Source organism: Serinus canaria, chromosome 4, assembly GCF_022539315.1.
Source record: "Serinus canaria isolate serCan28SL12 chromosome 4, serCan2020, whole genome shotgun sequence".
Classification (NCBI taxonomy): domain Eukaryota; kingdom Metazoa; phylum Chordata; class Aves; order Passeriformes; family Fringillidae; genus Serinus; species Serinus canaria.
In genome coordinates this window covers 46,457,934-46,482,246 of record NC_066317.1, presented here as the reverse complement: position 1 = coordinate 46,482,246, position 24,313 = coordinate 46,457,934, and the positions used below count along the sequence as shown (strand labels likewise).

General features: G+C 36.0%; 1 protein-coding gene across 1 annotated transcript in view; it reads right to left on the bottom strand.

Moving 5' to 3' along the window:
- The window catches only part of GABRA2 (gamma-aminobutyric acid type A receptor subunit alpha2), a 58,418-nt gene that overhangs the window by 3,860 nt on the left and 30,245 nt on the right, over positions 1-24,313 (bottom strand). The window contains exons 5-9 of the mRNA XM_050973679.1: positions 15,841-16,061; positions 13,463-13,545; positions 10,408-10,551; positions 9,456-9,608; positions 1,406-1,608 (exon numbers count right to left, since the gene is read on the bottom strand). Coding sequence (XP_050829636.1) covers positions 1,406-1,608; positions 9,456-9,608; positions 10,408-10,551; positions 13,463-13,545; positions 15,841-16,061 — 804 coding nt within the window. The remainder of the gene's footprint in view (positions 1-1,405; positions 1,609-9,455; positions 9,609-10,407; positions 10,552-13,462; positions 13,546-15,840; positions 16,062-24,313) is intronic.

Sequence of the window (24,313 nt, the reverse complement as noted above, 5' to 3'; positions counted from 1 at the left end):
AACTGGACAAGTGGATGGTATATAAATCTTAAAATGAAATGGATGCTATTGTCACTCCTAGGGATGGAATACTGCCTAGCTTTTAAACAGTTGCTACTCCGAAAACCATGAGACAACACTGTTGTACTTTAAAGAAATAACCAGAGGATGATTAGAGAGTTTATAAGGGCTCCCTGCATTATTACAATTATAATTGGCATTATTGTAATAATGGCAATAACTGGCATACAGGGCAATGTGCCAGTCTGAAAAGCTTCACTCGTGACATGCTGATAAACTTGCCCTGATTTAGCTCTCGCTGGAGGTAACAGATCCTGAAGTTATGGATAGCTCATGCCCTTCCAGAAGTCACAGGGAATTATGAAGAATGAAGATTTCTTCTAATTCTCCTTTACTATTAACTGAACATTTTGCTTCTTTATGAATTGCTTCTTCATGCATGCTTCTTTATGCACTCAAAATGATGACAAATCAGTGAATGAAACCTGCTTCACCTTTACTATAATCATTTAGAAAGCAAATAAAATTCTATCCTATTTTAAGAAGGATACCAGAAATCTGTGTATTTTTCAGAAGAAATCTGTTTTCATTGGTAAAATCAAGAACTGAGATAGGAAAAAAGGATAAAATATAGTAATCAGTCAAATCATTAAAGCTCAAAGAGTGAGCTTTAATAATTGTTCTGCGTTATTACAGTTCTAAACTGCAAATACACAAATTTAGATATGTCAATTTCTCATTTGTGAAATGAGAAATTCTATCAGGTCTAAACTTCTTCAATCCATCATGGCAAAAACCATTATAAAGACCAGAAAATTAAGGCATGACTGTGTTTGGGGACTCAAAACATCAACACATCATAGGTGAAGAATTTTGTACATCTGCTATCTAAAGTAGTTTTAAAATTAATGTCTAGCTATCATTAGCAATAACTGTCAGAATACTGGAAATGATCAGAAGTTCTAGATTTTGTTATTCATAGCACTTACATATATGGACATTAATTTGCTTTTCTACAGCTTACATACCATGAAAATTATTATACATTACATATTTCTGTATATTTTTTTGTTCCCAACTCAACTAAATTTAAAAATACAAAAAATGATCCACCAATATAATCTGGATTAAATTTTATGAACCACCAGATAAACAGTTGTATCTGAGGAGTGAAAAAACAAGACAGTTCCCAAAAAAAAAAAAATACTGTTCTTGAGAACCAAATCTGATTAGTGACACCAAATGAGATTAGCATAAGGGCAGAAATATTCCTGTTCAGGACAGAAAATACGTTACATTCTTTTGATTTAAAGCTTTTTTTTTTAATATAGAAAAATATCACAGCAATATATTAGAGCTGGTTTAGGTAATTGACTGGAAATAGGACAATTTCCTTAGGACTTACCTTATCATTCACTACACTTTTTCCATCCCAGGCCCATCCTCGTTTTGTGAAATAATTTACAGTTGCAAATTCAATTAATGCAGAGAATACAAATGCATAACAAACAGCAATAAACCAATCCATAGCTGTTGCATATGCTACTTTGGGGAGTGAATTTCGAGCACTGATGCTCAGTGTTGTCATTGTCAACACAGTTGTTACTCCTGCAAGGGGACACAAAAACAGAACATCAACAATTTCGTTTGGATTTTGAATTTTAGCAGAAATAAACCAAACAATATCAGCGTATGATCTGAAACACAATTAATTTTTTTTCCTAAATTGGTGACAAACATTGCTAGAATTGTATTAAATGTGTATCTGGATTTTCCTTTGAAGTCAGTTCAATTTCTTGTCTAAACTTTCCTTTTTTAGATGAGCTGATGATTTTACTTACGATTTTACTTACAGAAAATAATTTTTCTTAACTTGTCAGGGCAGGATAGGTTATTGTAAGGAACAAAATTAGTAATTTCTTCACAGATTCATAATTTTTAGTAACATTAGAGTAATAATGATTAATGTTTGGTAGCTGGCTTCTCTGCAATGGCTGCAGGTTTGGCACACATATTTACTGAAATTACTCTACAAATACACTTTTTTAATGAGAATTTTTTTTTTCTTTACAGTTGCAGTCTTACTAACCATTCAGTGACATACTCAAAGACATAAACAGGGTAAGTACATTCAGGTAACATGGACTGTATTCTAGAACAGCATTGATTTGAAATGACAGATTATTGTTACTGTATTATGTGTCAGAAAACAAGAGCTGGTGATACAGAAAGGCTGTGCATTCACTGTGGCAGTTACTAAAAGAACTTTGCAGTACTTTTTACATAATGAGGACCTGGTTAAAAAAAAAATAAAAATATCCCTCCCAAAAGAATCAGGAAGATACATGGGAGGAAAGGAGGAGAAGAACTTTTGTCTGAGTCAGATTTAGCAAGCAGAAATCCACAGCCATAAATACAGTCTCCATTCCTTGAGTAAATCAGTTCTCCCACCTCAGGCTGAATCACATGTAGACAAACTAAACTATTCCCTTTGTGGCACGCCATTAAGTGCATCTGCAGAATTAGAGGCAACACAAAGTGATATACTCAGCACAGATCAGCTGTGAAACCTACACTTCACTATGACAGGCAAAGGAGATGCCATGGCAGAAATATTAGTAACAGCACATCACAGCTTCAACAAATACACACTCATAGAAATGGTGTAGGAGGCTTCCCAAGAGAAAGTAAAGTCACTCTCCCTAAGCCAGATCTTCTGCTGTCAGCAATCTGTCACCTGGGTTCTGGAGGATCAACATAGCTCTGATTTTCCTTCTGCTACAAGAGAAGAAGCAATTTTAACCACTGTGGGAAAGAGAAGAGAGGCAGCATGTGCATCTACCGAGACCTCCACAGACTCCACAATTTTCATCCCTCCAGTAAAGCTTCTCCACCTCTGAAGGTGCCACAAAGGGTGACAGAGCAAAGCTAAGGGGACTCAGCCTCAGTGCTTTCAAAGGTCTGTGCAGCACGGAAAACAAAACACAGAAGCATCCTGCTGAGTCACACAGGAGACACCTTAGCAAACATAAATCTCTAATTGCCGCTTTTCAGCCTCCATACATTAAAGAAGTGGATGGCCTGGAATCAGCCATGACACTGCTGGCATCTCCTAGGCTATAGAGTGAAAAGGAAGCAGCTAACACACGGGACAGTATGAAAATCTGCAGACAAAATATATTTTGTAAAGAACTTGGTCTCTCCTGATGCATATGGCTTAATCATTTTCAGCCTCAGGGAAAAGACAGCCTATCTTACATTTATAATTATCACATGTAAACTGGTCCTGAGCTGCAGATAAATCACTATAATTATACAGAGGTATCAGTAAAGTGAATGTTTCTCAGATATAAGGTGACCTTATCCACATGTAAATATATACAGTTGCTAAGGTATTGCTCAGTTTAAATCCCACTTTATAGAGTAAATTAATATGCTGGAAACCACATTGACTTCTTCAGAAATCTGATTTAAGATTTACTGCTGACCTTTCCTAGTCCCAGTTAAAACATTGTGAATTTATATCTTGTTACCACATGCTACCACTTGACAATTTCTCTAAAAAGTTCAGCAAGTTGCACACTTTGTGATCCAAATGCTAATCAAGCAGCAAACTGTCAGACCATTGCCAACATACTTTCATTTATTCCTTCACTCTACAAATTCAGTGATGTTCAAGCTACCACAGTCATTTAACCTGAACTGAATGGGAAAAAATTGGACAGAAAATTTCATCTGTAATATCTGTAAGTTTAGGATTCTCTAGTTCTTTTAGATTGCTATTATTCTTCAGAGAAAAGACAGATGATTTTGCACATTATAGTTAATTTGAAAAATCAGTTTTATCAAGTCTTCTTTATGAAAAAGGACTGAATGGAAATAACCTGCCTCCTTGCCACTGCTAAACTTGAGAGGACTGAAAAGTTATTAATGTGGAAGAACCTGGTCAACTTGAAAAAACAAAACTCATTTATTTCATAAAGATTTAACTTAAAACCTCACAAAACCCATACGCTGATCAGAACAAAACTGATCCTCTTTGCTCATTTAATTCACAACACTATTGAACTAAAATTGGTATAAAAAACAGTGAGTAGATTGTAGCCCCTACAATGAAGTGGTCAAAAAAACATTTAAAAGGCTATGTAAAGACTGCATGATATCTCACTATGATGCAGAAAAGTTTACATACAGGGCAAGAACTCTCTTCTATAGCCCAGCACCCAGCAGATGTGGAACTGAATTGATGCCAGAAGAAAGTCACATGTTATTTTGCAAGGGACCATGAGCAGTCATCAGTTCATCTTTGAAAATGATACAAAAAATAAACCGTCCAACCACCTTCTTTCTCCAAAGACCAAACAAATTTTACTTAACAGTAAACATCCTTACATGTTTGTTCTCAGCAGTGCATGCCTACAAAGCTGAATATCTTCTATCACTACGGGTTTATCCATTACAGCCAAGACTGGAGCTATCTGATTGCCTGGGATTTTTAAATTTTTTTTTAATGGTGCTGCTTTTGAAACAGCATTTGCTTGCTGGAGAGATAAAATCCATCTCCAGAGCTGCAAATTTAACATTTTTCACCAGCATTAAACTTGTATCTCTGGAAAATAGCAGCTCTGTTATGCTTATAACAGTAGAAGAGGTAATCTGAAAAACTAGAAATGTCTAAGTAGAAACAGAGAGTGGAAACTGGAGGAGTTAACACATATATATTGAAGTTAAAATCTGTCAAGATGACTACTTTATGCCCACATTTATTATTTACACATAATGGTTGAAGAACATATCACAAAAAGATTTTTAAATCACTTTTTTTTTTTAATTTAGGAAATTAATTTGATTGTTCTATTTTTTTAACAGTAATTGCAAATGTGTTTTGGTAATTAAATATCCCAACCTGGTCCAAAACCCAAAGAGATTAATAAATACAAGCAACAGCTGAAAGAAACGATTGCTGACCATTTCAGAGATACAGATTACAATTCATTTTATCACTCCAGGACCAAACAGAAGTGTAAACAAAAGTTTAAAAATTCTGTATGTAGCATGATATTAAAGCATTGCACCATAACATTTCACTACACGTGATGTGGTTTGCTTTTATTTACTTAATGTATATGTGTTAGCAGGGAATGCAATACAAAAGGGGTATACTGTGATTTTCCTTGAACACCAGCAGGTAAATCTCAACCACCATTGAGAGAAAGATTATAGAAAATAGCTCAAGCACTCTGTCTACCCTTTTCACTAAAATAACAACACCAACCAGCCTTTTTAAGTAGCTTGGGAGACAAGAACCATAACAAAATCTATTTCCAGAACAGTTGAATTGAATCAGTTGGGTAAGCCACAAATCCATACGGTGAAGTTGGTACCATGCTGCTTCACTGTGTCAATACTGAGCAGTGGAACACAACTTCCCATTGAGCAACAGACAGGTTTATTCCCAAAGCCAAATGGCAAATGCTATTCACCCCAACTCCAGGAAAAGCTGCATGCAATTATGCCACCCCTGGAATATGAACTAGTGTCTTCACACATAACTAAGTTGAGGAGGCATATTGGTTTGTTTGCAGCCAGCTCAGTCTCTTACTCAGGGCTAGTTTTCCACTACCCACTGCCTATCACTATATTATTGTATCTACATGTAACAGAAATTCCCAATTAAGAAATTATAAACAGAAATATGTGAGTGGTGGGATATTTCTAAAGGCACAAAAGATAATCTGCAGCATGTGGAAGGAGAGAAGAATAGAGACAATTGAGATTTTTTTTAAATTAAATGGGCAAATGTACTTTATATTTATGGAATCGCTCAAAAGGATGGGTCTCTATTTTTCAATTCCCATATAAGAATAACCAGAGAACAAATCAGAACTTTCCTTCGGTTCCTCTTTCTGCAGTGTCACAATTAAAAAGTTGCTTTGGGTTTGCATGGCAAATTTTTGGTAGTGGGGGCTGCAGAGGTGGCTTCTGTGAGAAGTTCCTGGAGCTTCCCCCATGCCTGAGAGATCTAAAGGCAGCCAGCTCCAAGAGGGACCCATCACTACAGGCCAAGGCCAAGCCCAAGGCACTGGCAGTGCCTCTGGGATGACACATTTAAGATGGAGAAAAAATTATACTGAGCAGGAGCAGCTGCAGGCAGGGAAGACAAGTGAGAATATGAGACAGAAACACTTCTGCAGGCACCCAGGTCACTGGAGAGGGAGAGGGAGGAGGCACCAGAGATGAGACTGAGATCCCCCTGCAGCCTGTGGAAAAAGCCATGGGGAAGCAGCTGTGCCCCTGCAGCCCACAGAGAGGCCCACGGTGGAGCAGAGGCCCCCACAAAAGAACAGCTGAAAGCCTGGAGGAGGCTGTGGCACTATGGAAGCTTCCAGCAGGACCTGTGGCTCCACAGGGGACCCATGCTGGAGCACTCTGCTCCTAAAGGACTGCACCCCATGGAAAGGACACACACCAAGAACAAGTGAAAACAGACACAGGAACTCAGAGTAACACTAAAATTATCACAGTGAACTGACAAAAGAACATAGCTATGTGAATTTAAATATAATAAATAATAAGACTAATTTTTGTTCTTTCCTGCTTCAGTTAAAAAATATTATATCCCTAACTACATTTATCATTCTCATTGATACTCCATGTGACTCAAAGCATGAATAACTGTAGCACTATGAAAACTAACTTCTGATTTTCTGTCACCTGCATCTAATGCTGCTATTCAAACACATGTGATACTTATAAGTGCTATGACCCATTAAAAATGAAGCAAGAATCCAATAAGCTGCACAAGATTAGTTTTGCTAATGTTGTTGACACTAAATGCATAACAATAAACACATTACTAAATGAAACAGATTGTAATCTTGCACTAAATGAAGGCATTATGAACCAGTCTTATTCTCTTTAATTAAGAATGCAATCAGATTTATTTTCTAGAGAAAACACATTCAAGACTTATTTAATCAACGATGACGAAACTTTTTCCAATAATTTAAAGCAAAGTTGAAGCAATATAGTAATATTAAATAGATGCCATAAAGAAAAGGGATTAAAGAGCTCAATTATAAAATTAGCCTCATTATACCCACCCCCCTAATGTTAGCCTAGAACTTGAAACCACATTGCAAGAGAATAAAAAGGGAAAAGAAAAGTAACTTCTTCCACCCATGAAATAAGGCATGCTAAGTGGTGCTTTGAATAAATTGAAGTCATGTTTCATTGAAAGGAACAGGACTCCAGTAGCTGGTCCTTGGCTCTCAAGGTCACCGAAATAAATTTCTTATTGATTTTCAAAAACACTTTGTCAAACCCATAACTTCTGTTTAATTATATTTTTTAAATGATATATTTAATATACAGTGCAAAGATGGGTATCTAACAAGTGACTACTCCATATAAAAACTAAAAATTAACTATGATCAATAGAAGTGTAAAGAAATACCCCCTACAATTTTTATATTCTCTGCTGAATGCAGCTAGTTTCAATAATGTAACTGTAGTAGGAGCTTCTTTTGTCACTGGATGGAGTCTACTCCAAAGTATCACCCAGATGAAACCTTGAGTGCACCAGCCCAGCTCCAGCTGACAAGAATATTTCAGTACTCTCAAAAACCACTAAAGAGCTCCAGAGGAACTTTGTTATGAGGCTCTGACCAACTGCACGTTTTTGTAGCACATTCAGGCAAGAGACCAGAGGGAATCAGAAATCCCAGTGACAATTGCTGCCAGTAGCTATGGAGAAAGCCTGGGAGAGCCACTTGAGGCTGTGTATTTACAGAGCCCATTGGCAGCTTCTGCTGACAATCTCATCTGGAGTGTAAAAGAATGTTATGAAATAGCTCCTCAGGGAAAATCCAACCCAACCCAATGGAAAAGCCCTGCTGCATGCTAGGGCTGTTTCTCCAAAAGGCAGAGCCTGGATGTGTCTTGTTTCCCTGGGTTAAGGGTGCCTGGATGGGACAGAGCCGTTAGTGGCGTACAGGGTGCATGTCTGTGTGGCAGGAATAAAATACTTGCATAAAACTGCTAAGTCTGCAATAAACCCATCATTTTTAGTAAATAGATTTCAGATTTGGTGTCACTGAGTGGTGTGATTCTGTTCTTGTGGCCCTCCTATGCACTTCCCTCAAGACATCCTGAAGCAGGACACTTCATTATCCATGTTATACTAAACCCCAGGAGAGCAAAGCATCAAAATGCCATGCAGATACTACTTATTTCTAAAAAATAAATAAATTAAACAGAAAATAAATCAAGAACAAAGAACAGGTGTGCAGGAAGGGACACATTTCAGGAAAACTATCCCAGGTCCTTGTTATGGATGGAGTGCCTTTTTATCAGTGACACAGTAACAGAAAGTGCATTTCAGGAAGAGCAGATGTGAGACTTTTTTTGCAGAAACCAGTAACACTGTCCTATATGTATTGGAGTGGATACACAAAAGGGCAGAGATATAGAAGGATTTGTACTTGCGAGGTGGAAAACAGGAGTGTACATTTTCATAATCAAAAATGGATAAATTCACAGAAGATTCTGAAGAAAGACAAAGAATCTGCCTGATAGCTGCCTGGAAAACGCTGCACGGTAGAATTCTGGTCCCACTGAAACCACTGATCCATTTCATCTGACTTCTGTAAGGCTCATATTCAAACCTGCAATTTTCACAGTGCTTTGTGTGGTGTGTTCTCTACCAGGAGAGACAGTAAATGCTTTGTTGTGCAGCGTATTTAACATGCATTTGAGTTTAGCCTATTTTTTGAAGAGTACACGGTGCTTACTGATGACTAAGCATACAATTTTATGCAGCATTTTTGATGGCTGATTCCACACAGACAATAATTTTATTCTTTTTCTTTAAAAGCAAGCAAACTAAATGAATTTTGCTTTGCAAATAAGAAAGTCATTTGTTACTTTGAGGAACACAATTTTATTGCTCTGCTGAACCTGCCTCACAGTAATCTCCAATTTGAATTAGTGAAAAAGTGTTGCCCAAACCCCCCAGAATAGGGTTTCTTTAAAAGAACTTCAGCTTAAAATTTTAATACAAATAATTCAAAAAATTCAAATTTAATTTGCCTAATTTACAAATAAATTTAGAAATTTGCTTATCCAAGTACCAGAATACTTGGATAATACCAAAATCATCTAAGTTTACTAAATTTACTTTTTAAATAGAAAAATTACCATCTTTTTTCTACTCTGTGATTTTTTTTTTCTCTTAAGAATCAAGGATATGAGGACAGTTTGCTTGCATGGACTAATTTCCAAGACCTTTGGGATTCTCAGGAGATGTGTAAGCTGCAGTTGAAAGCTGTTTGGACTAGAAATCATATTATATTTTACAAACACTTTAACTTGAATGAAAAAGCCCTTTACTTAAGGAGTACTTTCTAGCATCTTCAGCTATTGCAAACAGAGCTAATGCCACTCAGTATACTCACCAAAGACTGTCCTGGCAGGTACAGATTCTCTGTTCAGCCAGAATGACACTTGAGACAGAATGACAGTCATGATACAGGGGAGGTAAGTCTGAATGACAAAGTAACCAATTTTTCTCTTCAAGTGAAAATGAGCAGTCATTACTGTATATTCACCTAGGTGCCACAAACAAACAAAATACAATGAAACAAAAGGTTATCATCTTAAGAAAGTCCATTTCTTTGATAAGAGAACGTTTGCTACATTCATGTGAAACAAATGTTCTAGGGTTATATTGGGCCAAAGGTATTTTGTAATCAAAAGCACCCTATAGAGTATAAGAAAGATTTTGAGTACAGCTCCTTCATATTCCCACTGTGTTCCATGAGAGTTGAGTGTTAAGGAATTTCCAAGAACCCTTGTATGCACTGAGCAGTACTTCAGTCTTGAAATCTTCTGCATATGAGCAACTCTCTGCATTCACACAACAGCTCTCTGAGAATTTAATCACAGTTAGAAAGCAGTCATGGGGGTCCATCACAGCCTGGCACATGCAGAAAAACAGTCTAGAGTCTAGCAGAATAGTCCAGTGTTTAATGTCAAAATCATGATGGAAGGGAAGCATGGTTGAAACCTGTCTGCTTTGCCATTTAATAGACAAAATCTATGTCATTTACAATATGAAATTTAACAAATATCCCAACCCTGACTTACAAATGTTAGGATTAAACATGAAGCTCCAGATAGCATTTTAAAAAACAGTTACTGAGGGCAAATTCACCTCTGCCATCACCAGTTAATTATAATTTGAAAAAATCAGTGAAGTTCTGTTTTGTGTTACTTGTTCAGTACATGTCTAATAGATCACATTTTGCAACATTCTATTTCAGAAGCCTTTCACACCACCTGGAATGTAGTTTCCACAGCCAGTAACTGCCTTTTTCTCCAAAATATTTCAAAATATCTTTAACTAACCTGTACTTGACTTAACTGTCTCTTTTCCAATTGTTTGGCCTAAAAGATCATACTGATTCAGTCTTGAGCCATCTGGTGCCACTTGCACTGAATCTGATGCATTATAAGTCCAAATGTATGTCACTTCTGAAGTTGTGTATGCATCTGGGAGAAACAAGATAAAATATTTCATCAACAATTTAAATTACACAGCATCCATCAAAACTCACAGAATTACAGGAGCTACTTATTTTTCAAATAAAACTCACCCCAAAGAATTTAAAATTATGTGGTAAAAAATATCTTTGGTTGTGTAAAATAGCTTTACTGTAAAGTAAGTACCTTTTGCAGCATGGAACAGGGCACTCACTTGTGATCTTATTAACCACAATTTCTTTCTAATAAACCACAAACAACATCTCTACTACACTGTTAAAAGACTTGTCAGAGATTAGATATTATGTGTATCCTACAATTTGTGATAAGGCAGATGAAAAGAAGAACAATTTGCAACATTTAGGACACACAAAAATTTTTAAAATGCATTCCTGTATAGTTCTGACCTTCCATTGTCTCCATGCTCAACTTCGGGGATGTATCACAAGAATTTTGTTATTAGTTGAAATCCAGAGTTAAATATGGCAAGCCAGCAGTGAAAACACCCTGGCACCTTGTTCTGCCTACCCTCTTAAATCTCACTAATGTCCATTATTTTGGGGCACACACCAACATTAAACAGGCTGCTCTCTCAGTACATTCATGATCAAACATACATTTAGCCTGGTCTCTCAAAATAAACTAGCATGAAAGCAAATCAACACTGTATTTTAAACAGCACTAATGCCTCTCCAAAAAGCAAGGAAAAAAAATAAGTATGTTCTGAAAGTTTTTCCTGTCTAATATGCTATTAACAAATGGAATATGAAAGAAAAAGGATAAACCACTGATGGAAGAAGTTGGGTGTTCATTCTGATTGACTGAGACAAGTACATTTTAAATCCTGCACCATAATTGCAGTGCAATTAAAAAGTAAAGCATCATTACTGTTGGTCTGCAAACATTTTCACTAGAGAAATCTCTAGAGGCTCAGAAAGTAGCTTCTTCATGCAACTAGCCATAAATTGCATGACTAACGAAATCTAGCAGGTGGGTAGCAAGTAGAGATTTTTAACACTTCCCATGTAGCCTTCCAGCTTTACACAAAAATATCTCTGCTTTAATGCAAACCAGCAGCATGGCAAATTGTTGATTTGTCTCCATTCTCTTCACCATCAGCTAGACTTTTTGAAAAGAATAAAGAAAAGCAATCTATTAAGCTACAGCTACTCCCCTACATTCACTTTGGCTTTTCTGTTATGTATAAAAAAGAGACATTCATACGTGCTGATGACCCTCCTAGCAACGTAAGATTAGCAGCATATGAAGAGCTGTGACAAATATACACCACTGGCAAACTTGTTAAACCAAAATCCTCAGGATTCCTGCTTATTTTCACCACTATTCATAATTCAGATTCCATCCCAGAATAAAAGCTGAAAAATGATAGTTGTCTAGAATTGAGTCCTAGGTAAAGAAATAAAATGTGTGTGAAGCCATTCAAAGTGAACAGAAATAGGAGTCTCCTGAATGTGCCAACAGGCACAGGTGACTTTGAGGGAAATGAAATACACTTTTTAAAATCACATTGCTCACATATAATCAGAATCTCTCTGATTATTTGAAAATCATAGGCAGAGAAAAAAAGAGCAAGCTGATAAGAAAAACAATCAACCAAGACAGAAAAAAAAAAAGACAGATAGAAGGAAGTGATTCACACAAAGTCTAATACACCTAGTAATAAGGGTTTCCAACCTAAAACTGCTCCTGAAGAAAGTAGTCTTTTGGCCTGAGTATCAGTTCCATTATTACAGGAGTTTTCAAATTGTTTTGAGGCTACATAGGAGTCTTTTTTCCAGCAACACCTTTAAAAATCCAACATGCCTTGCTGGGCACATATATCTAAATATTATTAGTCAGTAGCTGATTTTGGCTAACATCTCTGGTGTTAGTTATTTAGGCTGCATTATGTACTACAAATATAATATTGAGGGGGCAGGTGAAGGCTCCATGGTGCAACTAGTATTCATTCTAATAATCTTTTATCTCCATAGCTAAGATTTCCTTCAAATGTGGAAACATCACCAGAACACAGGCTTTGTTTAAATTGCTACAAACTCCAAGGAAAAGGGATATTGAGGCAAGATGGACAGAGAGTGTGCACAGCAGCACAGTGCTATGACAAGCATCATAATGAGGTCCTTAGTGTTTTGTATTCTGTGGTTGATACAACTATTGTGAAGTCAGCCAGAATTTATAGGCTTTAACTTTTTCCTAAAAAAAAAAAAAAAATTTCCTTTCCTGGGCCTAGCAGAGAATGTAGGCAGCAGCCAAAGTAAAAAAAAAAAAAAAAAAAAAAAAAAAAAAAACTTTTTGTGTAAAAAATCCAGGAAATATATATAATAAAGAACAAGAGGAATGGCTGTAATCTAAAAAAGTGAAATAATGCTGCTGTTAAAAATAATACTAGTGAGGTCAAATTCCACCTGTCTGTAACATGCAAATGCACTAAAGAATGAAATTTTTTATCACATGAAGCCATTCATTACTAGGTTCATTGAATAAGAACATTAAAATTATCACTAACAATAAAGAGAAACTAAGTTCTGGTGATAAATTTTAAAAACCCACTCACTGAATTCCTCAATCTTCTCTTTGTTAATGCTACACAGGCTACATGCATCCAGTTCTGTGTGGGTCAGTATGATTTGCACACTGCAATGAAAGTAGACCAGTGCAGTGTTGATCAGGTGCAGGGTGTTTATTGTTAACTGGACTAATGATATCTTTAAAATACACTAAAAGACACAATACTTGAATAGAGAAAAGAGATTTTGATGGGTCAGGTTACAGATTTATTTTTTTTTAAGTCCCATCTTGTGGTTTACATTTTTCATGTAACAATTTACAGAAACAAAATTATGCTGAGAAATGTTAGATATTCACTAATCAAAGGCTCCACTTCCCATCATATACTTACAGCTGCCAAATTTCAGTGGGCACGAGTGAGCATCCATAGGGAAGTCCTCCAAGTGCATTGGACATTCAGCTTGGACTGTAAGCCTAAAAGGCAAAAAATCTCTATGCATTTAAGTCATTTAGCAGGACAAGAAAATCAGTTCTACAGAAATGAACAGAGTTCATGCCAATTTAATAGACTGAATTGAAATTTTACATTAAACTAACAAGAATTTAAATCAGCTTTTACCTCTTCCATTTTATGTGTTCCTTTGAAAGGCATTGACTTATCATATCAAGAACCTGTAAAAGGTGACCTCAAAATTATGAACAAAGGTCATTTAAAGAAAAACACAAATTGAGTACTACTGGGCTGTTAAGAAAAATAATTTTCTTCTCATAATATTCTGTGGTAATCGTGTGCTACTACAGCTCCTAAAGTAGCATCTAAAATACAATTAACTTGCCAAAGAACTGAACTCCAGTCTTTTGAATTCTTTTTTTTTTTATAGTTTGAATGGAATATACAGAGAAAAAATATTTGGGTTCTTTCAAAAGATTACTGCTGCTCATTCTCCATGTTACTAGTGATTATTCTTTATATTTATGTAAAGTATTACAGTATGTTAACAAAGCATCTGCTTTTGCCCATTTTGTGAAATATCCTAGTATCATATATGGGATTACTATAGTAAAAAATAATTTAAATCAATTTGAAGAAAGCTTTTCATGGACTTCCCCATTATTTTTAATTATACAAAAAAAAAAAAGGCCAAGGAAAAAAATCTATGTTTCTCCTTCCTATCCTTAAGTCTTCTCTGGGTAGAGATTTTTTTCTGTATGCCTTTTTTTCCTCTTCATCCAGCCCCAAACCTCAGTTACATCCTTCTGTATTCCCAGTGGTTCCTAGTCATTGTATTCTCTGCCATATTCTCCCAGCCTTCCACCAAAAAAGATTTAATATTTCTACTCCTCCACTCCCCAGGAATGCTTATCTGAATTCAAGGGGCACCGAGAGATAAGAATCAGCAAACAGCTGAAGGCAGAGGAAAGAACTGCATGAGCCTCTGATGTAAATCAAACAATCATTTTATGTAGACATGATAAAAACAGTTGTTTAAAACCCAGGCAAAACCGTTAGACCTGTGTACACATTAATCTCACACCCTGAGAACCAACATACTCACAAGTAATGAAAATGCTTCGTCAATTATAATTAACCTGACCCAGCTTATGCTTCATAATGGTTTCAAACAGTATTTCCTATAATTTATAGTATATGATTATTATACTCTCTGGAGAAAGAGAATTTCAGTCAGCTTAGACAGATAATTCTCACATATTGATTTTGGCCAAAGCAAAAATACAACATAGGGGGCCTGAATTTACTTCAAGCAAACTTTTCTGAATCTCTCCAAGCACTACATCATCCAATATCATCAGCACTCTGCCCATCAACACTCAATAGTGCAAGGGTTTCAGAGCTGTGTAGCAAAACTGGGTTTCAAGGATGCTGGCATGGCTGCATGCAAAAAGTACCCAAGTACATGCTAACTTTGAAGCTCACATTTTCTATCTGACTTAGGCTGGGGATTTTAAGTCAACACGCACAACAACTTCAATTTATTAAGTATTCTCCAAGAAAAAGAAAAAAACTAAGTCAGGGACTTCTGAAAACTTGGGTAAAATATTAAAAAAAATTCACATAGGTAACATTATTGCCAAAAGAGTTACCAAAGAAGAAATCAGTGTTATAAAAATGCTACTAATATCTGTGTATACACGATTTTTTTAATAATTTTTCATATTCTATATTCTATTTTCTAAGCAAATTTAATACATTTTACCAGCTGAAATATTTATCTTAGCAAATTATGCACAAGATGAAAAAAAGTAAAATTTTGAGTTAAATATTTAAATTATATAATTACACAGTAAGATGTATTTTCCCTTTAGCTTATGCTGGAAAGAATTTGGGACCTTATTACCTCTTTGTTCTTGCTCTGGTTTTTTATTGTCCCTGATACTGATAAAAAATTTGCTTAGGGGCTCACATATTCAGTACAATCACTGCAGAAACAAGCAAAACTCTTACATTATTTTAATCATTCTAAGACAGAGTTGGTAAACTTTACCTGAAGGTCTCACTTAACTTGATTCAGGTGTTCCATATCTTCAATTCCTAACAAAAATTGAGGCACACATAGGAATACTGATCCTACTCATTATCATCCAAGAGACTTTTAACAGAACTGGAAACAAAACATACATTTTTCTAGCTTTCTTTCTGCTTAGAGAAAAATAAAACAAAGGAGAGTTCTCCTGAAACCTGATTTAATTGTTCAATGGAAAAATCCCATCAAGAAATAGCTGGAGTGGAGAAGAGACGAACAGACATACCTCATGGTGTACAGGAGCGTCCCATCATCCTGGATTCGTAGAAGCTTGTTTGGCATTGTCATGTTATGAGCCACTGACTTCTTCCCATTGTGAAAAAATGTATCTGGGGTCCAGATTTTGCTGGCCATTAGGTTGTTCAGTCGAAGAATGTTCATTGGGCCTTTAAACTTTAATCTTTCATCTTTCCATCGCTGGCGGAAGAACACATCTATCGTGTACTCCTGTAATGGAATAAATATATGCTTTTTTGACACCATGAAACACTAATCTGCTATCTGAGAACAAAAATAGAAAAGCTTTGTTTGCAAATTCCCTTGGCAAAATTGTCAAGGGAGAACAACCATCACAAAAATTTGTATAGTTCTGAGAATAATAATCAGGAAGTCAGTGTATTAAGGCTATGACATTCGTCTTCATGGCTACTAGGTGTTGTTTTTAGATTGAACTCTTTCAATATTTATATCTATTTCTGATATACAAAGTATCTGTGACCCGGGTAATTACAGTAAACACAGTAAGGAAGGAAAGTAAGAAAAAAATACACAAGATTAAATAGTTCTTTCAGTATCTTTTCCTGTGGAGTGACCCAGCTTTTCAAGATCTGGGAGAATGGCTGAGCATGGAAGTAAGGAAACAAGGCAACCCATAAGGGGTACAGATTATACAAGCAGAATGATATAGGATTTTTCCGAAGAGGAATGTAAGGCTCTGTATTGCTGTGGATTTTATGAACAAAAGTACATAGGTAGGAAACAGCAGCTGATGATTAACAGGTGACACACACTGCCTGGTGAACCTTACTCTGATGCTTAGTCTTGGGAAAGCAGTACAGTGGGGAAAAAAGGATGCAGGCAAAAACAGACTGATGACCTGGACCAGATGCCTGCATCAACAGGCTGGGAATCCCATCTGGTGGGTTTTGTTTCTGTTTAGTTGGTTGCTGGTTGGGGTTAAACCGCAGCACAAACAAAAAACTGATTAAACATTGATAATGTAAATTCATCAACTATCTTCAACTGTAAACAGAATTGGTGTTTTGCTTCTGTCAGCACAGCATAAAAATTGGATATGGGAGAGCTTAAAAACTATGCTGGAAGCAAACTGTATTCGGGGTATTGGCAAATGCTACCTTGGTGCAATTTTGTTTTGTTGGACAGGTACAAAATGTGGTCTCATGACTTCAAAATATTAGTATTCTGCAAAAGTCTGTACTAGTGCAATTGCTCTGCATAGACCATTTTCAAGTAAATTACTTTGAATGGACAAGGCCTGATAAAATTTAACCAATATAAAATTTTCAAGGGATTTCAATAAAAAAGTGACTTCAAGGAAGTTATCAGCCTCTGTCATTTTCTGCTGGCTCCCTTGTGTGCTGATTAACAAGGCTTAAGGTTCTTCTCCATCAGTCATACAGCAACACAAAAGGAGTGCTGACTAGACAGAGACAAGTGACAGCTCTCTTCAGCTCCTTTGGCCTGCGAGCCAAAGAGCTGTGAGGACCTTTTCCAGGTCAGGGCCAGAGGCTAAGGAGACAATGAGGATTAAAGGAAAGAGAACTCTGTTATGTGAAGGAGCATGACAGGGACAGGAGAGAAAGCAGTTCTCTTAATAAACCATGACAAATTAAAAGAGGTATTTTGGAAATTATGGATACTTATAAACTAATCTGACAAAAAACAGAAGCTCAGCTTTTAGCTATACCAGAGGTTGCACATTAATGTAATAGAATTTTGTCATTTTTCTAATTAAAATTTTAAATTTTAAAAATAAACTTAAATAAAACTAACACGACAGTACACTGAACATTTATTTGCTTGGTTTTCTTTAATCCCATTTTCTATTTTCTCTGATAATATTTTAGTAAATATATTTGTTTAATACAAAACTATGAGCCTCTAAAACATGCATTTCTTTGATATTATACTTGATTTTGTTCAGTACCTCATCACTGCTAGAGACACTGTCTCATAACAAGTGGTTTGCTCACTTCTCTATGATAGATCACATTTAATTGTCCTCTTTTATTTGCTGATTGATATGTTGTTTTATTTGCTGGCTATCATGTGATTTAAAATCCCATTTACAAAAAACAAGTTACCTATCAGTTCAGTTGCAGACCAGGGAAAGTGACAAAATGCATAATATCATGGAGGATCAGGAGCAGCAGGGGAGTATATGAAATATGGATGGAAATACCAGGTAATTAAAGGAACATTGCCCTAAGAGCCTCCTTGTAGCTTTCATCTGAGGGGCTTTACCAAGAAATCATTTTTATGGTAAGACTGATGTTTGAGGTATAAAAAATTGGGAAGAAGAGCCTGAAGGGATTAAGACTTTGAAATTCCACTGAAATTCAACAGGAGTGAGTGATACATCCTACAGGTTCTTTTGACAAACACCTCTGCACATAAATGACTAGAATATAAATCTGAACCTTTTTGCAATGTTTCCATCAATAAAGAACTTCAAAGATCCTGCTTTTTCACTGTCTTCCAACATACATAAAAAGAATTACAAGAGAAATAAAATAGAAAAAAAAAGCAGACATGAAATACTACTAAATCAAAACAGTAACATTTCACAAAACCCTGCATCTGCTGCATGGCAACAGCTAAGGAAGTAGAAAGAGCAGGAAAGAATGAGCAGTAAAATGAGCTGCATCCTTGAGAGACCCTACTGGGAAATCTCTGACTGATCTGCAGGTAATGGTTACTGTTAAGGAAATCACCAAAGGACTTTGCCCACTATGGCAAACCCTATAAAGAAGCTACTGCTCTTCTAAGACCACAGAAGACCCCTGTCTCCTTCTCCCCAGTATGCCTTCGTGAATTCCTGGAAAATTGGAAAGTAAGCTCCAGATGGGAACTTGAGATAAGATAAAGGCGCTAGTATTGTCCCATTATCTCAGGTCTAAGGAGGGGTAAACAAGGCTGAAGGGAATGTATCCACAAGAAAAGCCAACTCCACTGATGTGCTGAAAATAAGCCCTGGCTGGGCCTGGCAGGGGGAGACCACAGCTGCCAGACTCATTTCTGGGGTCTTCCACCTGAGGTCTGCACATGATCCACAGTTGCAACAGACAGTGTAAAGCTCCCTTCCCCAGGAGAGGTGTTTGGGCAGTCCCATTGTACACCTGAATATGTATTAACTCATTGTTATTACTAACATACATATTAACTCTATGTTTCATGGGCTTCCCACACCCCTGGCAGATCAAAGCTGTTACCATCACTTTGACTAACAAACATTGAAATTACATCAAGTCTTGCTGAATCCACGTTTGGCGATACCTTTCTATTCTCCTTTCCTTCTCTTTCTTTCATTTCCTTAGAAATTTTCTTCAGTGTTATTTTTATGCTTTTGTACTGCTGTATTGCTATTGATACTAATAACCAAAATGGCTACACACCCCCTTTCCGTTGCATCCAAAATTTTCCAAAATTAACTCATATATAAATAGAAATAAGTTATAAATTATAAATATAAAATAGAAATAGAAATATATATGTGCTTATAAACACCAGTCATTCAGTGTTGTTTACCCTAATCTGCTCCCAGGATCAATTAATAAGAACCTGATTTAGCCCCACCTTTAGGGTGGTTTGTAACACCATCCAGTCTGTGCTGGAGATCTTCATTTCAGAACAACTCATTTAGAAGATGGAAATGGGATAAACCAAGGTTTGGTGTGAATGATGACAAACACCTTCTGTTTGCATTTACCACAATGGTAGTAAAATCCCATATAGTTCTTAAATAACTTATCTTTCTACAGACTTCTTTGCATTTTTTTTCAATGCAAGTATTATGATCTCAATTTTGTCATTGTCCATTTAAAATGATTATTTAAAGCAAAATACAACCCCTGCCTTTGCATCCCAGTGCTATATTCACTGATCCTATGCTCCCTTCTGTGCCAAATCTACTCTACTTATGAGCAGGAATATCCCTACTGATGTTTACCATGTTAAAAAATAGGAAGGAATTGAAGTACATTGAATATAATCAATATGATAAAAAGCCAGCTACAGAAAGCTGCTACATAAAGGTTTTGAGACTAATTCCCATTCAATATGTTTGATATATACCACTTTGTGGTAAATGCTGTGCAATGGTTACTTTCCAGTCAAGACTAATGTCTGTGACGAAGGCAAATCTGGACTCTAGAAAAAATACTGAGATTAATACCTGATATTTCATTCATTCTGCAAATATTCTATGAAAAACACCTGTTCTCTCTGGATATGACCTAAGGACTCTGCAGTATATAGTGCAATATCTCCACAAAATCACAGGAGCATACTTCCAGGTCTTCAGAGGACTGCTGTGATAATTTCTAGACAAGAAAGTGCTGCCTACTGTGTTGTGTCTAAAATGGTGCTAATACAGCCAGACTCTAATGCAGTACAATTAAACATAATCTTTCAAGTATGTGTTATACTACCTTACATTAAATTTTAGGTACAGGCACTGAGAGTCTTGCAACAGTTTTAAGAAGCACTTGACCTTCTGCCAGTTAAATGAAGAATAAAATGGCAAGGAAATTTTATTCCTCTTTTAATATGCAGTTGTTGTGCATAACACTACACACCATAAAAAAGATGTTAGCGTCTCTGGCAGAAGTTTTAACTGACCTGAGTATAAGCATTTTTTTTTCGGGGTTTTTTTTTTTTTTTTTGCTTAGGCCAGATTTGTATCTGTTCAAAAAAATAAAAAATGTACTTTCATCCTTTCCAAAAATGGTTGGCAAATTTTGGCAGTTTTAGCAGCCAGAGTAAAGATGGGCATGTTCCAAATATCTTAAAAATTCTAAGGGTCCATTAGCAAGCAGTATTGTCCTGAAGCAGATGGAACATTTTATTAATTAGCTGCTGGAACGCAGCATTTTGTTTAATGAATAGTTCAAGCCGGAGTTCCTCATTCCCTACTTACAAAGATTTTTCTGAGTCATTTATCTAAAGTATATTTATCTTTTTCCTGACCACTCTTAAAGCCATTAACAGACATATTTATATAACCACAAAAACAAACTTTGAAATATAAAACTTTAAAAATGCAAATAAAAAAAATTAAAAGCAAGCAAAGGGGAAATGGCACATATAGCTTTTCACTGAGTCTTTAAAACAGTTAGAAATACTGTGGTTGATACACTGATGAGACAGTTCAGATTCATGGACCTAAATCTTGCCTAGCTAATTAAGGGACTGCATATTAACATTTATTTTTACATCAGTATAATTTCTTCATTTTAGTTCTTAAAACGTACATTCTAGTTTTCATATATGCCTTAAGGAAACATGCAATTTTGTTTTTTTGGATTTGTTTTAAAACATTAACAATCTTAGTATGCAACTGGTGCAGACATGATTGGTATGTATCTAAGCATCAAAATTACCTTCAAGAAAACCAAGAAGGAGTTTAGACAGAAGATTAAAAAAAATGTAATTAGTTAAAGAAAAATGATCTGCCCATTACATGCACTCTTACCATAACCTGATATTCGTCCGTGTGACAAGTGTAAGTTTATGATGCAACTTCTGCAATTCAATTTATTAAACCTGCACACTAGATATTTTCAGCGAGTGCTGAAATTAGCTTTACAGTAGGAGGATCACATCATTAGCTGGTTTTGTTGGTGGTTGTCTCTGTGGGCAGATCCATGCAGGGTGCAGATGGCACACAGAAGGACTAACACACTACAGCAGTCTGCATAAGCTACTTCATCATTGCACTGCTTGGTGGGCTTTACCTAGGCCCACCTACCAGAATGGACAAAAAATCCATCTCACTTTCTACTTTTCTCTTCTCTCAAAACAAGCAATTGTCTTACAATACAAGGACTGAAAGAGTTCTCCTCCAAACCCCCTCAATGCTCCAATCATGAGCACTGACTACTCAGGTTCTGTACAAGCACTTGTGTATCAGCATCAAAGCTCACTGCACAGATAAATAAACTGAGTGCATTTTCTCTTCTCCAAAACCCAGCTCCTGATGTGTACACAACACAGAGCACAGAAGGAAACAGCAGACAGACAGAAATTCCCTTCAGGTCTTTCAGAGTGTGGCTCTTACATACTAGGGACTAGAAATCCTTGAAAATATTCTGATGAAGGAGGACTGTGGTTTGAAACTGCACTGTTGGTTAGTTTTTATCAAAACCTTTAACAGCCCTCTTAAAAACTGAAACACAATCCCATCACTGCATTTCAAAGGAATATGTATTCGTTTTTAAATACATAAGGAATGCCAGACAGATACATATGCCATTTCATACTATCAAGAATACGTGGAATATTTCTAGGGAATTGCAGCACAATTTTTCTCTATTGGAAGAACTCATTTCAAGCCTTTTATTTCTGACTAATCTGTCAACTTCAGTCATTTTTGTCTAAGCATTTAATCGAAACACGAAGTATTAAAAAAAAGTCTGGAAAAAAATGTGTTTAACCAGTTTGAATGATAGCGTCTAGGGAAGAAAATGTCTTTCTATTCATATTCATTTATGAAAAGGACCTTCTCAGAATAATTTTCTCTCTTTTTTCCATATACCTGATGTAGAGTCAACTTTGAGTCTAAAAGAAGCACCAAGGAGAATAAGAAAGTTCTGTAAAAGATACGAAGAGGGATTACTTAGAAAAGAGACTACAGGATGTTTTTCTGCTGTCACTGAAAATAAAAATACTTGTCATTATCCCTTTTTCATTCAGACATGGAGAAAGAGCAACCCTGAAACACGGTGGATGCCTGGTGCCAGGAAGAGGAATCCAAACAAAAGTACAGAGAGAGCTAACAGCAGTGACAGGCTTGGACACAGCTTCTGACAAATCAATCTCCAATACTGATTCCCTTGGCAGGATGTTGCACAGAGGAAAAAGCCTTCCCAACAGAATAAAAGGACAGAAACTCTGCAAGAGATCATGTGAGATAGTATCATCAAAATTTCAGTGTATGGATTTAACTTGCAAAGGCAATTACCTGAGCCAACAACATTGACTTTTCAGAAACAGATAAATTATAAAAACACCACCTAGATGTTCCCCAATTCTCCCCAAAAATTCCAAGTGTATTTAGCATTTCCTTTACTCTTTAGCCTTCTCTTACTGAGTTCAAATAATAACTACATAAAAGTAATTGCAGTACTTTTTTTTTAATATATTTGAAAAATAGATAATCTTGATGCATTCCCTTATTCTTCCAGTCTTACATATCATACCAGCTCTGTAAAGCGTCTCTTAAGGAATTCCACCTGATAATTAGAATCTGAAACAGAGGTAAAAATAAGTTGTATAGAAAAAAAATCCCCAAACAAAACCTGAAATACAAACTGAAATGAGGAAATTTGAAAAAAAGAAACAGGGTTCCAAGTTCAGTTACTATCTCTAAAGAACCATCCTCAATTGTAATGATGAATGCTACAACAATCCTTCTGATTATTTCTGTATTTGACTTACAGCCTCCACTGAAAATTTCTAATCTCGTTGTATTTGTATTTGAAAAATCAGAAACACTTATTGACATTCCAGTTGAAAACTGATGAGATGGAAGGGTGTGTAGTGATGAACTAGCTGTGTATGATGATCTCTACAAGAAATGTTCCTATTCCTTGACTTCAAAGTGAAAACCAGCAAGTCTAACATCGAGAAATTAGGAAAAACTGTTGTTTACAAGCGACTTGGGAATAAAGGTGCAACTACAATAAACAAAACTCCCCAATAACAATGAAAATCTAAGACTTCATGTTGAAATACAAAAGTTTCAGAAGGCTTCTTAGTTTTAATATTCGAGCTAAACTGATTCAAGTCCTGCCACCTACTAACCATGTGTTGGAGGAAAGCAGGAAAGACCGTTCCCAACAACAATCAGAAAGGCTGTTCTGAGGCAAAATTTGCTACATCTTGGCAAATCTTTCTTCACAGCAGACCTTATATAAAGGGACTCAGAATCTGTCTTACATAAGTACTGCTTGAGGAGTAAATAGGTATCATTTATTCTATGTATAATTTTTTCAATTGTAGACATCCACACTATGTCTATGGCTGTGGGAGAAATTTCAGGAGCTAAAGTGTCAGGGGAGCCTGGAAGAACACCAAGCCTGAGAAAAAGAGGCAAAAATACATAGCTTTCAGAGATGAAATTCAAGTCAACAGCATGTAGGATTCTAATGATGGTACAGTCTAACAGATTTCAAACAATTAATTTTTAAAAACAGAAAAATAATCAGGTTTAATGTTCAATCCTTTTATATCCTACAAATTATAGTCCAAACAAGTTCATCTCTTACCTCTGAATTTTCAAATATTAAACATTTTAATTTCATGATAAATGCTTTAATTAGCCCCTTAGCAAGAATTTAGTCCTATAACACTTCAGAAAATTAAGAGATGCCTTGTTTTTCAGTTGCTCTGTCCAATTTTTCATTTGTTTGTTTTTCTAAATAATGCAGCTTTTCTTCTCTGGGGCTAATGTCAAAATA